This window comes from Chinchilla lanigera, unplaced genomic scaffold, assembly GCF_000276665.1.
Source record: "Chinchilla lanigera isolate Chin_1 unplaced genomic scaffold, ChiLan1.0 scaffold00120, whole genome shotgun sequence".
NCBI classification, from domain to species: domain Eukaryota; kingdom Metazoa; phylum Chordata; class Mammalia; order Rodentia; family Chinchillidae; genus Chinchilla; species Chinchilla lanigera.
Window position 1 is genome coordinate 471,774 of NW_004955521.1, and position 14,872 is coordinate 486,645.

Genomic DNA, 14,872 nt, shown 5'->3' on the forward strand with positions numbered 1-14,872 from the left:
CAAAGGTGGGAGAATCAGTCATGTAGTTTTGATCCTTTCTTAGTTTACCCTCTGGTGTTTATGTCATATTAAATTTGGGAGCAAAATACCGATACATCTGGCTCCAGTTGATGTCAGATAAATCATAGCCAATATAAGCTTTATTCTTATGTCATTACTCTTTATCATTATCATCATTATTATGAGAACACAGAAGTTCCTACTTGACTGTAATTGATGCTGACTGGATGTTTTAAGGAAAGACAGACTTGGTATGTGGGAATCCTGAGTTAGGGAGCTCTTCTAGTGTCCAATTAAGGAAAAGTGGGTTAATAGGAAAATATCAGCCCCCATTCCCTACTCTGCTCTATAGAGGGGTTGTAGGGCTCAGATTCAACTACCAGCTCACACTCATAAACCTCTTATTATACACACACTAGAAGTGTTAGCAGATGTCAAATACCTTATTATGTAGATAAAATATCAGCTAATTTCTTAACATTCTAGTCTGTATTTTTTGCTTAGGTTAGTGTGTTTAGAAAACATTTTCCTTCTAAAAAGCTCTGATTTGGAGTATTTTCCAGCTTCCATAGTATAAATACTTCAGGTATGGCCAAAGCTCACAATACGAAGTCACTGAACACAGAGTTAGGAGATGACCACAGCTGCTTGAGGCAGTGCAAGGAAACTCCCATTACACCAGTGGATCAAGGTATGTATATGTTTTGAAAGTAAAAGGGTTGACATCAAAACTTAAAAGCAAATGCAGTAGAGGGAAAGTAGTGGTCACCAAATATTATATTACCTAGGGATGTCATAGCCAACTGTGATGTTCACAGAATGGCAAAAATCACATAACAAAGCATTTCTCAGAACATATGCCCATTGTTAAGCAATGCACGACTGTGATTTGTCGTTATGATATACGGGGAAAACAGGATTTGTCCAAAGAGTTAATAAATGCCAGATTACCTAAGCAGTATATTTCAGGGCCATCTCTCTGCTCTTTCTCTATACTCTCTAACTTTACTTAAGAAAGAAATCTTTTTCCTAGCTTCTTATGCCCTAGGAAGGAAAGAGTCCCTAATCACTCCCCAATTACTAAATATTTAACCAACAACTCAAGAGTTCAGCTCATGGACATCATGCACATGTTTGTAGAAGGGTCTTCTTTCTTTTCTTCCCTCCCTGCTCCTCCCTTCCGTATGTTCTTCATTTTTTTCTTTCCCCATCTTTATTCCCTTCCCTAATTTATTCACAAGTATTTTTTCTTTCACCATCTTTTGTATTCCTGACCTTTCCCTGGGTTCTTAAGAACAGGTAATAGTATTCTTCTTTGCAAAAATGGTAGGGGAACTAGAAAATTACTGTAGCTGTCATGTTACTATCCTCGTTCTTAATTTAGTTTTTTTGTATTTTGAAATCTTCAGTGTTATTTAGAAAGCTCCTTACTTCCTTAACATTTTTTTCTTAATCTGAGTGGGTTGTGTTCAGTCTCTGGACACCTTTTCTCTACTGCCATAGACTTAATTTTATTCTCCCCCCAACCCTACCCCAAAGGTTGTTGGAGACTGTATCATATTGCATCTAGGAAATTATTACAGCAGTATAAATACATTTCTGAGAACTTACAATTAAGTGATGATACCTAGAACTTTTTCATCATAGTTAAGTCCCTGGAGATGATAAAACAGAATTCTCTTGGGAAGCAGTTCTGTTTTTAGTAGCTCAGCACACCGTAGCAAGCAGAATTCTGCTACAGACTATCTTCAAACTCTGAGGGTGATACCAGTTGATGGTTTTATCAACATACTAGATTAAAACAAAAAAATAGGTCTCACTGAAGACCATTTAAATTTTTTTCTGAAAGCCTCATGACTTAAACTGTAGAGGAGAAGATATTTGAGACACCAACTGGCAGTTACCATGAAGCTCTCTGCAGACCTGCTTGAGATCATCACTTGTGCCATCCTGATCCTTGTGAGCTTTGTAGGAAATGTATGTTTATTTTATTCTACAAGGAAGTGTATCACTGGACGTTTACAGACATCGTTTCTTCTAATTTTCAGCCTTGTGTTTGTCCACCTTATTAAGAACTTGGTGGTAAATGTCATGAAAATTGTTTATTCTTCTGGCATCATGGTGGATTCAGCCGGCTGCAAAGTTCTGCACTTCACGGCAGCCCTGACAACATCACTGGCCATCTGGTTCATGTTATACTTCGCATTGTTCTACCACCTGAAACTTTACCAAACTGTCTACCCCTTGAGAGGTGCTGCAAACCTAGACCAGCAGAAACATTGCTTGAAGGGAATTTCTGCTCTTTGGGTGGCTGCTGTGGCTGTGTACATACCAGTTTTAATTTATACTAGAAAACCAGAATACCTGAATGCAGGAAATGATACAGACTCCTTGTCTACGAAGAGGATTTACATAGATTGCATAATTGGCTTTGGAAACAAGCAGGTAGAGTTTTACTATGGGAAAATATTTTTAGTTCTGATTGATGTTCTTCCCTTAGCCGTCTTAGTCTTTGTCTGTTTCTGGATGTCTTTACTCCTTTCATCAAAGAAGAAGATGACATATGGTGACATCTGGATTGGAGATGATGATTCAGAAGTTGAAATCCTTAGAGGGGCCAGGTTCAGTATTTTATTAATGTTACTGATCACTCCACTTTGGATTTCTCACTTTATCTTAGTCTGTTTCTTGAGCAGCGTGGCCACGTGCATGTTTATCCCAGCTGTGCTCACAGCCCTGTCGTCGGGCTTCTCTGCTCTCAGTCCTGTGCTGCTGATGCTAGTTCACTACAGAGTGAGGCTGGTGTCATTCTGTGGTGCCAAAGTGGAAAATCCCACACCACAGCCAACCAATGTTATTCTTTCTCCATATGCTTAATGGCAGTCAACTCAATTTAAATCCCTGGAAAACAGAGCAAGTGCTTGTAGGACACACTTAAAGGTTTCCTAGCCCTCATCAGCAGGGTTCCTGAAAGGACCACTAGAAAATTGACTGCTCTCCAAAACAGACTTCCGAGGGAAACTAAGAAGAAAGAAAAGCTACTGTAAATTGAAGAAAAATAGTCATCATAAAATTTATTATTTAAAATAACGCTAGGATTTTTAATGTAAAATTTGTAAAGTAACTCAACAATAATCACTGTCTAGAAATGAGCACAACATAAACACTGTATTAAGTATCCTGTCTGTTCAGTGTGTTGTGTAAAAAAAAAACGTACTGTTGAAACTGAGGACAACACTTCCTAGATGAATTACTAAAGATACTCCTGAGTAATCTTATGTTCTTATCTTATGTTTTCTTTGAAATGCCTCCCCACATACTGGAAGTGCATTAGGTAGGTGTGCAGTTTTCAGTTTTCGCACTTTTAATTCTAGTTCCTCATGTAAGCTAGAAGCACATTTTGTTCACTGTCCTCACCTTAAGTGTCTTTAGTTAATTAGGGCTGGATAGACGCGATAAAGAATTACTGTTACTGAGCCCTACTCTGTATAGACGTGCAAGTATGTGGTTGCTGCAGACGTGTCGTCTGCTGTTTTTGTTTAATCATCAGAATATTTGTCACACAGTGTCCTTGGGAAAAAAGGTATTAATTTTAATGATAATTTATTTGGTTATTAAATTGGTGTGTTAACAAATTATAAATCCTTAATAATAACTTCGTTTCTGGACTTGGATTCAATAAAAACAAGCACATTATAATTCTACTTAAAAAGTACATGGCTAGGTGCTTATTTTTCACAGCTAGAATAGCCATTTGGACTGATGTGAATACAATAATAATAATTTTAAATATCTATGTGTACATTTGTGTAATCATTAAATTTTAAGTTTATTTTGTTAGACCTTTTCATTTTCACTCTGTATGAATAGGCTGAGATTTATTGTACCATGGTTCTAGTGAGTGAGTATCTTGAAATTGAGATTACTATTCCAAAAAGGCTGTGCTAAATGTTACAAATCTGGATCTCATTTACAGAAGAAACTTAGAACATCTTTGTTGTTATGAAGTGCTACAGAGAAAGGAAATTTTAAAGTAACCAAAGTTCACATTTGTAGGGTTGTGGGCCAATGTCTGTTCCTCGTATAGCACAGGGATTTTTCTTTAAAGATAGACTTAAGACCTTCTGAGATTTCTGGGTGGTCTTCATGGGAAATGCTTAGCTGAGTCCACTGAGGCAGTTTAATCAGAAGGGTGCTAGGCATAATGAAGTTAACATCTGGGGAGATGAAGGATGTGGGGAAGAGGTCACCGTCTTTTAATTAGGTGCAGATGTAGCCCAAGCTGGAAATATCCACTCATCTTCAGTAGTGATTCTCAAGTGTGGTTCTGGGACCAGAACAACCAGCATTATCTGGGAGCTCATTAGAAATGCAGATTCTTGGGACCCACTTCAGACCTATTGAACCAGTAATTCTGGGTTGAACCCAGAGATCTATTTTAATAAATCTTTCAGATGATTTTCATGGATGCTGAAGTTTTATAAACATAATCTACTGTTACTCCAGAGTTTAATTCACACAAAAGATCAGAATGAAGCCTAGATACATGACTCAGGATGTCATCTTCAATATCACCATCATCGGCATTGTGGTGTCTGCCTCTCACTAAAATGGCGATCAGGGTCGCCATCTTGTGCCATATATTCTGGAAAATAGTTGCCAAATAAATAAATCCACTGTAGAAATGAATCTTTACAGAATCAAGGATAAAGCATGACCACTTCAGGTATGCCAAAAATTTGGGACTTAGATTTGGATAGTTTCCTGTACATTTTTTTTTTTTTTTTTGTACAGTGAATCAAACTCAGGAACTTGCGCTTGCCGGGCAGGTGCTTGTGCCACTGAGCTATATCCCTGGCCTAGTTTCCTGTACATAACCCAGGATCCAGCTCCCAGATTATCCCATGACTACTTTCCAGAAGCTAGTGCAGGATGTGGTTGGCTTAATCCCATGCTTAACTTCCCAGTGCTAGAAATCTTTCCTTTTTCTTGCAGAAAAAAATACTTTTACTTGGGCCTCATTAGATCATAGTTTGTCCTTGTAGAATTAATAAATTTTCATCTACACAACAGAATCTTATGCTTACTAAATGAACAACATGCTAGTTCTCTTTTTAAAATTATTTTTCTTTCCTTTTGTTTTTGGAGACAGGGTCTCCCTATGTAGTTCAGGCTGTGAACTACACTAAGTTGAATTCATACACTTGAACTCACTGTGTAGTCCAGACTGGTCTCGAACTAATGGCAGTCCTCCTGCCTCAGCCTCTTAAGTGCTAGGATTACAGATGTACACCATATACACACCTGGCTTCAAAATTATTTTTCTTCAATTTTTTTATGTACTCCCTTTTCCTACCCCTTAACCTCTATTTCATTCAACTTCCTGGTGGGATCAGGGCAGCAGACATAAAAGGAGATTCAACAAGGGACTGTTTTACCTGAAGAGGGGTAAAAGTTGATCGACACTGTCTAGAGAATCAGGTATGGTTTCAGAGGTCTTTCATAGTGGCATCTCAGAGCATGCAGAAACACTGAGCTGGAAGGCCATCTGTTCTTCCTTCCCAGTGCAGAAATCTGATCTTCTGTCTGAACAACTTCTTTCTGGGGTGGTTTTGATCTGGCAAAGCATCCTATCCCATTACAGCCTAATCAGAGTGTCATAGGAAGTCTTTGCTGGGACTGATCTCTCAGAAACTTCCTCCAGGATCAGCCCTTGAAATCTATTTTACCTGCTGAATCTTTAGATTCTTGAAAGAGAGAAGGGAGCATTTTCTCCTCCAATTGGGTATTTCCTTAGCTATACTACACAAGACAAGGTTCTCAGCTCGTTGAGAGCTGTCTTGACTTCCACTATTGTCTTGGTACATTCCAGTTGACCTGGAACTGATTGTTGAAAGTGATTGGAAAACAGAAAATGACACAGACGCAGCGTTACTTTATCACTGCAGTTTTGGAAAGTTGAAGTAAGAAAAGTATTAGACTGAATCTCTGGCTGTGTATCTGTGAGGCAGTCACAGAACCTCTTGGAGCCCTGATTTCCTTGTCTCAGTGGTGGAAATTATAAAGATGTTTTTTTCTCCTGGGGTCCTTATGAAACAAGGTAACTGAGACAAAGTATATGTGAGGGTACCCAGTTTTAGATGCTGGCAGAGAGTTTTCACCACAGAATTTTCTGACTGTTCCCATCAAAATAACGAGGAGGAAATGCAGCAGCCTTCCCAAGAGCTGTGTCGGGTTCATTGTATTACACTATAACCTCTTTTTTGGTGCCAGTCATTGCATTTTTTTCAAACATACCAGCAAACCTGGTATTCTGTTTACACACAGGCTTTCAAAGTACTGCCCTGTTTACCCCATTTATCACCCCACTGTGGTCCTCACCCTTCAAAATTCTTTTTAGAAGCAAAAATTCAGCCATTTCTTGTTTAGAATTTGCATGCCAGGCCTCAGCCATGCTGTCCCCAGTCCTTGAGCACTTCCTCTCCCTAGGACTCTTTCACACACCCCACTCACCCCCTTTTGTTGGGGGATTTCCCTTGTCATCAAGGTGTCTCAGGCCTATGCAATTGTCTTAACGAGGACCGCCCTACCCGAGCCAGCTTGTTTTCTTGCTGTCCCTCCTTGTCCTGTACCCATCTGGCATGGAGCATGTGTAGGCCGTGTCTAGTGTATACTTCTACTACTCCACGGTGAAGAGGTTGGTAGAATCTGCACAGCTGGTGTGTACCTTGTGGCTCTCTTGCAGTTGCCTCTTGTGAGTAGACCTTTCTTGCCTGTGTCGTTTTGCTGCTTCAAGATGAGGCATTTAGCAACTGCCGTGCTTCTGGCCACTGTTAAATCAGAGTGGAAGAAACTGAATCCAGTATTTGGAATGAGTTGCTTCCTTGCCAGCCAAGCCACTGAGCCAACTGGGGACAACACTTCCACCCAAGCCTTCCAGTTCTTAGTTTATGATGTTTTTTGAGTTCCTATATTGAAGAAAGTAAGCCCAGTATCTATATACTGGCTTTCACATTAGAAAGTTATCCTAGAATACATTTGGCAGTGTGCATGTGTGCGCACGCATATGCTGGCATGTGTGCATGTATTCGTGTGTGTATAGGGAATGGCTCTATTTTCCCAAGTGTTGGTGAATTAAAGAATAAAGAAATAAGCTGTGATGCAAATTGAAGTGACCTCATCACCAAATGTCCTCTGCTTATTTGTTTTGACAAGCCCAGCTTATTTTTAATTACCAGGCCTCAGTGAATGGCTAAATGTAGGAATAGTGACTTTGGCAGAGAAGGAGAATTGTGTGTAACCTGAGCCTTAAGAATGAGTCCATACTGGCTTCTTGTAAAATGGAGTGAGGCAATACATTTTGAAAGGAATTTCAGTAGAGCAATTTATGTGATATGTGACTGTAGTCACAAGTCAATGAGCCTTTTATGAGCCAAGCACACCAGAATGTGTACATTAGCATGAATGTAGTTTCTCAAGGAAATTTGTTGGCCACGCCAACTTTTTCCAGTGATGCTTCCATCACTCAGCAGCTTTTGGAAGTCTTCATCTGGAATTATTCCTCAGAGTCAGTTTTCAAGTCACAACAACCAAAAACATTCTTAAATGTTACATGAAAATTGTAACACTGGGGCAGGGAAGAATATTATTAGTGGGCTCACTAAGTTCTATGCTCCCATTGACTCTGTTATTGTTAGCTCTTTCCCGACTGAATCTTCCCTTGAAGGAAGTGGTGGGGCCATCACTGAGGTCACTAGCAATGAGTGGCAGCATTGACAGACCCCTTAGGAGTGTCTGCCCCTCACACCACTCTAATAGGCACCGGAGGGACTCCTGCTTTCGGCAGTGTATCAAAACTGAAGAGTAAGAGCTCCACAGACATTGTGCGTGGTGAATACTTTTACTTGGGTCTCTCTCTCCTTAAGCCAAGGGTCAGTTTGAAGATTGCATTAGGTCAGTACTGCCTAACCTTTCAGAGCTTTCAGTGATGGCACCCCAGTGTAGTGTGCCATAGGTTGGCCACCAAGGTTTTGCTCTTGGGAACTTCTTTTTTTTTGGTTTTTTTCTCCGGTACCGGGAACCGAACTCACGACCTTGCGCATGCCAGGCAGGCGCTTTTGCCGCTGAGCTAAATCCCCAGCCCCGCTCTTGGGAACTTCTAAAGAAGGAATAACAGAGATATCACCAGCAGCCTCTGTACAACATAGAGCACCCAGCAATCGGGGCTTCATCCCCACGTTCTAATATTTTTCGTTTTCCCTACCTGTGTTCTGGCCAAATTAGGAGGGCTAAACCACTGAAAAATGTTTCCTTTACCTTTCTTTACTCACCTACCACCTGCCTAACCTATACTTCTCTCCACACTTCAAAGAAAGTATTTTTGAAAACACAATGCACCTGCCTAAGTGAATAACAAATTAAACATTGCCAGTGCAGTGAAAAGAAATGAAAATCTCAAGTGAGCTACAAAGAGGATGGTTTTAACCAGTTAACAATACTTAAGGTGGACAGATCTTGAGAGGTGTGTTATGGAGAGAGGGCCTGCAGTGCAAAAGGAAGCCCTCAGGAAGCGTTGGATAACCCATAACAAGTGACCAGTTTAACAGGGTCACGGCTGATGGCATGGGGGTGCGGTGAAAATTCGTAAGTGATAAGGTCCTGAAATCCTGGGGCTCAGATGAAGTAAACTATGATGCATATCAGTAATGATCTTGCATAAAGGATTGTAATAAGCTGAATTGTACTTTCTGGGGAGCCTGAAGCTAGCTTTCTCTTAAGCATAAACCTGTGCCTGTTGCCTGGAGCATGGTCAGGCCTTTTGCCTCTGTGGGGCTGATCTGAGTCAGTCAGAGGACGGCTTTGGGCTGTCCGTGGGGTTGGACTTGGCCTGCCCTCCACCCTGCCCTCTCCACACCACAGAGCACTGGCACCACGTAAATTCACGCCAATCCCAGCAAAACAAGACCCCTTTCACCCTCCAGCTATAAAGTGAGAGAAACGTGATCCCTGCCAGGTAGCATCTTACTATGTTTGCAAAGGTTTTCTTTTTCTAGTACTAAGATAAAATGGAGAATGTGGAAGCACAAATGGTGACATGGCAGTAGTTTATTTGTGAGGAATTTTATTTTGTTGTGGTGGTGTGAAAGTTTAAAGTGATCTTTAAAATAAAGATTTAATCTTAGAATACAAATGAAGTCAGCATTTTTGGCAGGAAGCTCAAATTAAAAAGAGGGGAGGATATTGATGGTAGTAATTACTATTCAGTACTGAATTCCTTAGAAAGGTCAAACACTGGAATGTCTCCCAGGCCAGGCAGGGCATGCCGCTCTGGTGAACAGTGTGTGTGTGTGGGGGGGGGTGTTTGCAGACAGGTAGGAGCAGCTGCTGCTCAGCACTGGCCAACTGTTGTCATGGGGAATGCGGACCTTTGCTGCCAGAACTTCACATATTTTTAAAGCAAAGCCAGAATTCCAGAATTTTATGTGAAATCACCCAAGTCTACAAGTTGGCAACTGATTAGATTTTTTAAAACACTGCTAGGGCCAAACAAATCACATCTGTGGGCCAGACTCAGCTCACGGGCCTCTGATATGTGCCCTGTGTAGCTGGGCTTTCTGTTAAAGCACATGTGTCATCAGTAGGAAAAGGGGGCATGTGTGTTTCCATTGCAGACTGGTGGGAGATGGCAGAAGAGCAGGATGAGAAAGTCGCCAGAGTCTGTCCAGTTCGGTTTCCTGTCAAGCCTGTTTCATCATTTGAGCAACTGCCCTAGTCTGACCTCATTCCTTCCCTTCTTACTGCTACTGCCTCAGAAGGGACTGACCAAAGGTCCCGTGTTCTCGGTGGAAGGGGAGCACAAGAAAGAGAGGGAGACACTGTGGTGACCAGGGGGACAACTGCAGACGCATCCTTGACTCTAAAGGAGCAGTTGGAAATGTAGCCAACATTGGCGAACCACTAAGATTTCTCCATGCTGTCAGTGACAGCATAAACCAGATCAAAGGAATTGCACTGTAGACTGAATAAGAACCTCTTAAAGGAGGAGGCTGTGTTATGGAGGCCTGTTTGAAAGTAAAGTTCAGATGCTGTGGGCATTTGGTCTGAGGCTGAGTCATCCAGCCCATATAGGGAGAAGCAGTAACTCGTGGCTTCTGGCCTGCAGAATAAAGAAAATCACTGCCTTCCTCCCAGTGCAAATTCAAAGATACTCTTCTTTGATGCCATGATGTGTTCTGCCCGCTGGCTGTATCTCATTAGAGTGTCTACACTCACGCAGATGCTGCCCTCTGTATTGTCACAATGTCTCACAAAGGAAATTATTGAAGATCTACTTAGTCCTCAGCTGTGATGTATTTTTCTCATTCGTTTCCCCATATTTCCATGGTCTTGCTTGTTCTAGATGCTTTGCTTTTTCATTTTGAGCTGTTCCTTGTCATAAGCTACACAAATGGTATAATTACAATAAACAGAAAAACAAATCATGTCTAAACCCATCACCTCATTTACTTTTCCATTTCTCCTCCTTTTCCCACATGCATATATCGTTTTCATATAGTCTTAAATACAGTGGGAGAGTCCACCCCAGCAAGGAGTGGGATGCTGCTGCTTGTTGTTTATATTTTCTGTACCACATTCCAATGCCAAGCATCATCTTTGTAGTGTCCACCAAAGCCATGGGAATAGGGTTTGTAGATCAGCAGTTCATCATGGAGAACAGATCGAGTGGGAAGAAACTGGACTGGAGCAAAGTCTATTAGCTGATGAGCTGAAATCCAAAGTCTGGATTACCTCAGAATCTGAAGTAGAAGAGAAGGTTATTTTGAGTATTTTGCAAGTATGAGCTGTGTTTTTCTCTGAAAGACTGTGAAGACTAGAGGGCAAGTACTATACTTATATACCAACAAATTTGCTTGAGAATCTACTTTAAGATTTCTGTCAGTAATATCTGGTTTTAAATAGTTTATATAAATACAAACTGATTTTCTTTACCTTTTAAAACCTTCTGTGATGAGAAACTACATTGAAGATATCAATATGTAATACAATAAGCGTTGTTAATTCCCTACCACTCTGTTTGTAACTCTGTAATGTCTGTACTGATCCTATGCTATTTTGTAAAATGTTGTCGGTCTGTTAGTATTTTCCTCCTTTAATTTCTAAAATAAAAAAAATTAAAAAAATTTTAAAAATTAAAAAATAAAACCTTCTGTGATTTCAGAAGAATTTTATCCACTTACTGTAAATGGATAGCCTTATTTGAGCATGGAAGTAGCCTTCTTATCCTCTTTGGTTGGGCTCTTCTATAAGACTATGGCAAAATGATACAAATATGTGGGAAGGAAAGGAGAGGAAACATGAAAATTAAATAGGTGGTGGGTTTGATTTTTTTTGTTGTTTATCATAATTATACCATTTGCATGACTTTCAAAAGGAAGAGCCAAAATCAGTGAATTTGGTATTTCTTTTTAAAGATAGGCCTTTTCACGCTCTAGATCTTCTATTGGGAAGCCCCTTTTCATCAGCCTCGATGTACTTTCAAGTAATGTCTCCTTACTACTCAGAAAAGCACACCTTGATTAGAGAACAGACAGAGGGCAACATACATCATTTCAGATACTCAGGTCTGAGTACATGAGGCAGTTTTTATAATAAGGAAGACAAGTTTCAGGAAATGGATCATCCTTTCAGTATCTGAGAGTTGGTGTGGCAAAAGAGAGCTGCACACTAAAGCACAGCCAGGAGATCTGTATTTCTGTTATTGACATCTGTAGGTGCCACTGCCACCACCAATGATGATGATAAGTGATGAGGAACGGGGTGCGAGGTGATATGTCTCATGTTGACAGGCTTAAGCAATGGCCATGGGAGCCCGGAAGCAAGTACTGATTGAGGACATCTGGCACCTGTGTCAGGTTGCTGTGGCAGTCAGGCAAAGCTGTTTAAGCAAAGGGCATTGCAGTAATTCTATAGTCTAAATCTAGACTTAGTCTCTCTCTCTCTGTGTCTCTCTGTCTCTCTGTCTCTCTCTTTCTCTCTCTCTCTCTCTCTCTCGTTGAACAGGAGGTTGTGGTTGCAGTATAAATTCTAAAATATTTATAACTTTTAACTAGTTGATATCTGTCTCATATGGTTACTGTGGAGATGTATATGGTTCATGGTTCCAAGCACGACATCCAAGGTTGTGACAACCAGAAATAGTCCAGTATGGGTTTCCTGAGATTTTTAGGCTGGCTCCCTTTTCCTGAACCCCATGCTTTCACCTAGGGTGGGATGAGAAGTGAGTGTGGGCTGAAATGAATCCTAATGTTGATCCACGGGGAAAATTCTAGCCGAGTTTCTGTTCCAACAAAAGCAAGCACAAGTAAAGCTCATAGGTGCTAAGTGCAGAGCCTGGAAGATTGTGCCACTGCTCTGGGAAGCCCGGCTGGGGCCCTTTGGAGAGAAGAATTGAGCCCCAAGACCACAGTGAGCACCCAGTTACCTTCCACGTTTTATTTAAATACATGTGATATTCTTAGTTATAAACAACTTTTTGCCTTTTTTTCTGCTTCTGTCTTATCCAGGAAATTATAAATATTTAACCTTACTCAAAATGTGCAAAGCAGAATAATGGAAGCCCCTGAATACCTTGATTTGGATGAAATTGACTTCAGCGATGATATATCTGTAAGTATTACAAGTATTACTACTTGTAGGCAGTGTTTTCGGAATGTTCTGCCTTCAACTTCATGGGCTAGTTTCTCTATTACAGTTTTTTGTTATTTTAAAGAAAAAACAATAAAAGCAATTATGCACAATTTTAAAACAAGATACCAGGAAATTAACAATGGTTAACATATTGCATATTGTTATCTTCAAAGTAGTTGTGCAGATTGCGAGATACAGGCATGCAAGATTGATCAACTATTATAGTCTTTATATGCACAACTCTTCCAACTATATTTAGGAATTGAAAGCAGAAATCGTGTGTGGCTCATAAAGTGTGCATTGGGAGGGTCTCAGGACCAAAAAGTGAGTCCTACCTATTGTGTGTGAGATTGGGAGGGTAATCTCAACAATCTCAGTGAGCCTCCAATTCCTGATCTGTTCCAGTGCAGTCAGAATTATTGATGGATATGTCTGGAAACTGTCTGTATTTGCACGTAATTAACCCTATGAATGTTAACTCCCAGTTTCTTTACATGGCTAGATATTTCACAGCCAGCATTCTCAAGTTCACAAGGACACAGACAGAAACCAAATTGAAATTTATTAATTAATGAAAATGAGGAGAGTTCTCCAGTCACTAAGTATCAGAACACAGAGTGGACATCTGTTGGAATACTGAGGAGGGGTAATGTACTGGTCCAGCTTACCCCATGGTGTCCTGCTTAAGCCTGTGATGCCACAGGCTCCTGAGTCTCCAAGTGCCTGTAACAGTCACAGGCTCTGTGCTGCTTCCAGGTTCACTTGGGAGTTCTGAGTGAATTGTCTGTAGAACTTTGCTTTATCCTGGACCACACAGTCAGAGCCACCTCATCTGCAAACATGTTGTCCTCTAGTGCCGCAGAAACTACAGGCTCATAGAGTGTGGTAAGAAAGCTGCTGATTCTGAGTAGCTATATAGCTTTTCTTCCCAGAGGCTCACAGTTTCTGACCTTATCTTCTGGTGATCTGACCTGGCCTAGAACTTTGGGTCAGCACTAGAATGGTCCTGAAACATGCCTCTGGCAGCAGTTTCATTCCTCTGCTTTACCCTTACCTTCAAGTAAAATATGCATAGTGTATACAAGAATTAGATTACTGGGATAATTTGTATGAATCACCTGTTTTATACAATCTTGGATAGCTCTCGCTTCGTAGAGGAGAAATGGGAATGCAACCTTTCCTTATTTCCAGACATTTTTTTCAGTTTTTAAAAATAAATTTTATGTTATATACTTGATATTGTAGGATATATTTGCATAGATTTAGCTTAATGAAGCAAATTAACATACCCATCATCTCACATAGTTATCCTTTTAAAAAGAAATTCAGCCCAAATCCAAACACTGGACAATTTTATTAGGTGTAACCCTGTGTTGTACATTAGCTCTCTAGAATTGTTCATTTTACATATCTATTACTTTGTATCTTCTGACTTACATTTCCTTTTTATTTTTTTTTTAGTGTCTTTATTTTATTCATGACTGGCAAATGAACTTCTTCCTCACCATAGTGTCTTTGTCTCTCAGCCACTGTGCCTGACTTGAGAGTGCTCAGACTGTGGCTCATTTACAGGGTATTTTGATTTGAGCAGGAGGGAAGCAAAGAGAGTGAAGGGTAGTGGGTGGAGGAGGACAAAAGGTGTAATAGAAAAGGAAACTTGTGTTATGGTTAGGAGTTACATGGCAGCTCTCCATGTTTGATAATAAAGTTGTCTTTTGAAAGCACCAGCTTTGAAAGCAGCCAGGTTCCTACCTTGTTCTGGCCTTCGCTGGCTGGGTAATTGGGTGGGATACACAACTGCATCTCTTGGAGACACTCACCCAACTTGTAAGATTGTCTTGAGCACTGGGTGAAGTAATAATATATGTGAAACACTTAGCTTAGCACACTGTGAGTTACTCTTAAAAATGGTAGCTTTTGTTGTTATTTCAGTAAATAATACAATAATATTTATATGACCAATGGAGAAAAAAGAACTCAAGGGAAAAGACTAGGCATGATGTCAAGATTTTTTTTAGTACAACAGAGCAGTTGTATTTACAGAAGAATCATCTGGCAGGAGCCCATAATTTTGATGAATTAGGAAGCTCTACTTGAAGGATAAAATATGTTAAGCAATAACTGAAGCTATTTAACAAGTTAGACTATAGATTATACAATAGTTGAGCTTCTATAACTTGACCAC

At 40.3% G+C, this 14,872-nt stretch overlaps 1 protein-coding gene across 8 annotated transcripts in view; it reads left to right on the forward strand.

The window, feature by feature from the left end:
* The window catches only part of Sncaip (synuclein, alpha interacting protein), a 138,422-nt gene that overhangs the window by 61,504 nt on the left and 62,046 nt on the right, over positions 1-14,872 (forward strand). For 4 of the 8 annotated variants that reach the window (XM_005409294.2, XM_005409292.2, XM_005409297.2 and 1 more), the window contains exon 2: positions 12,564-12,666. In XM_005409294.2, coding sequence (XP_005409351.1) covers positions 12,610-12,666 — 57 coding nt within the window. In that variant the 5' untranslated portion in view covers positions 12,564-12,609. Of the gene's footprint in view, positions 1-10,778; positions 10,878-12,563; positions 12,667-14,872 lie in introns of those variants that run through there. The other 4 variants (XM_005409291.2, XM_005409299.2, XM_005409293.2 and 1 more) reach the window with 3 other exon arrangements.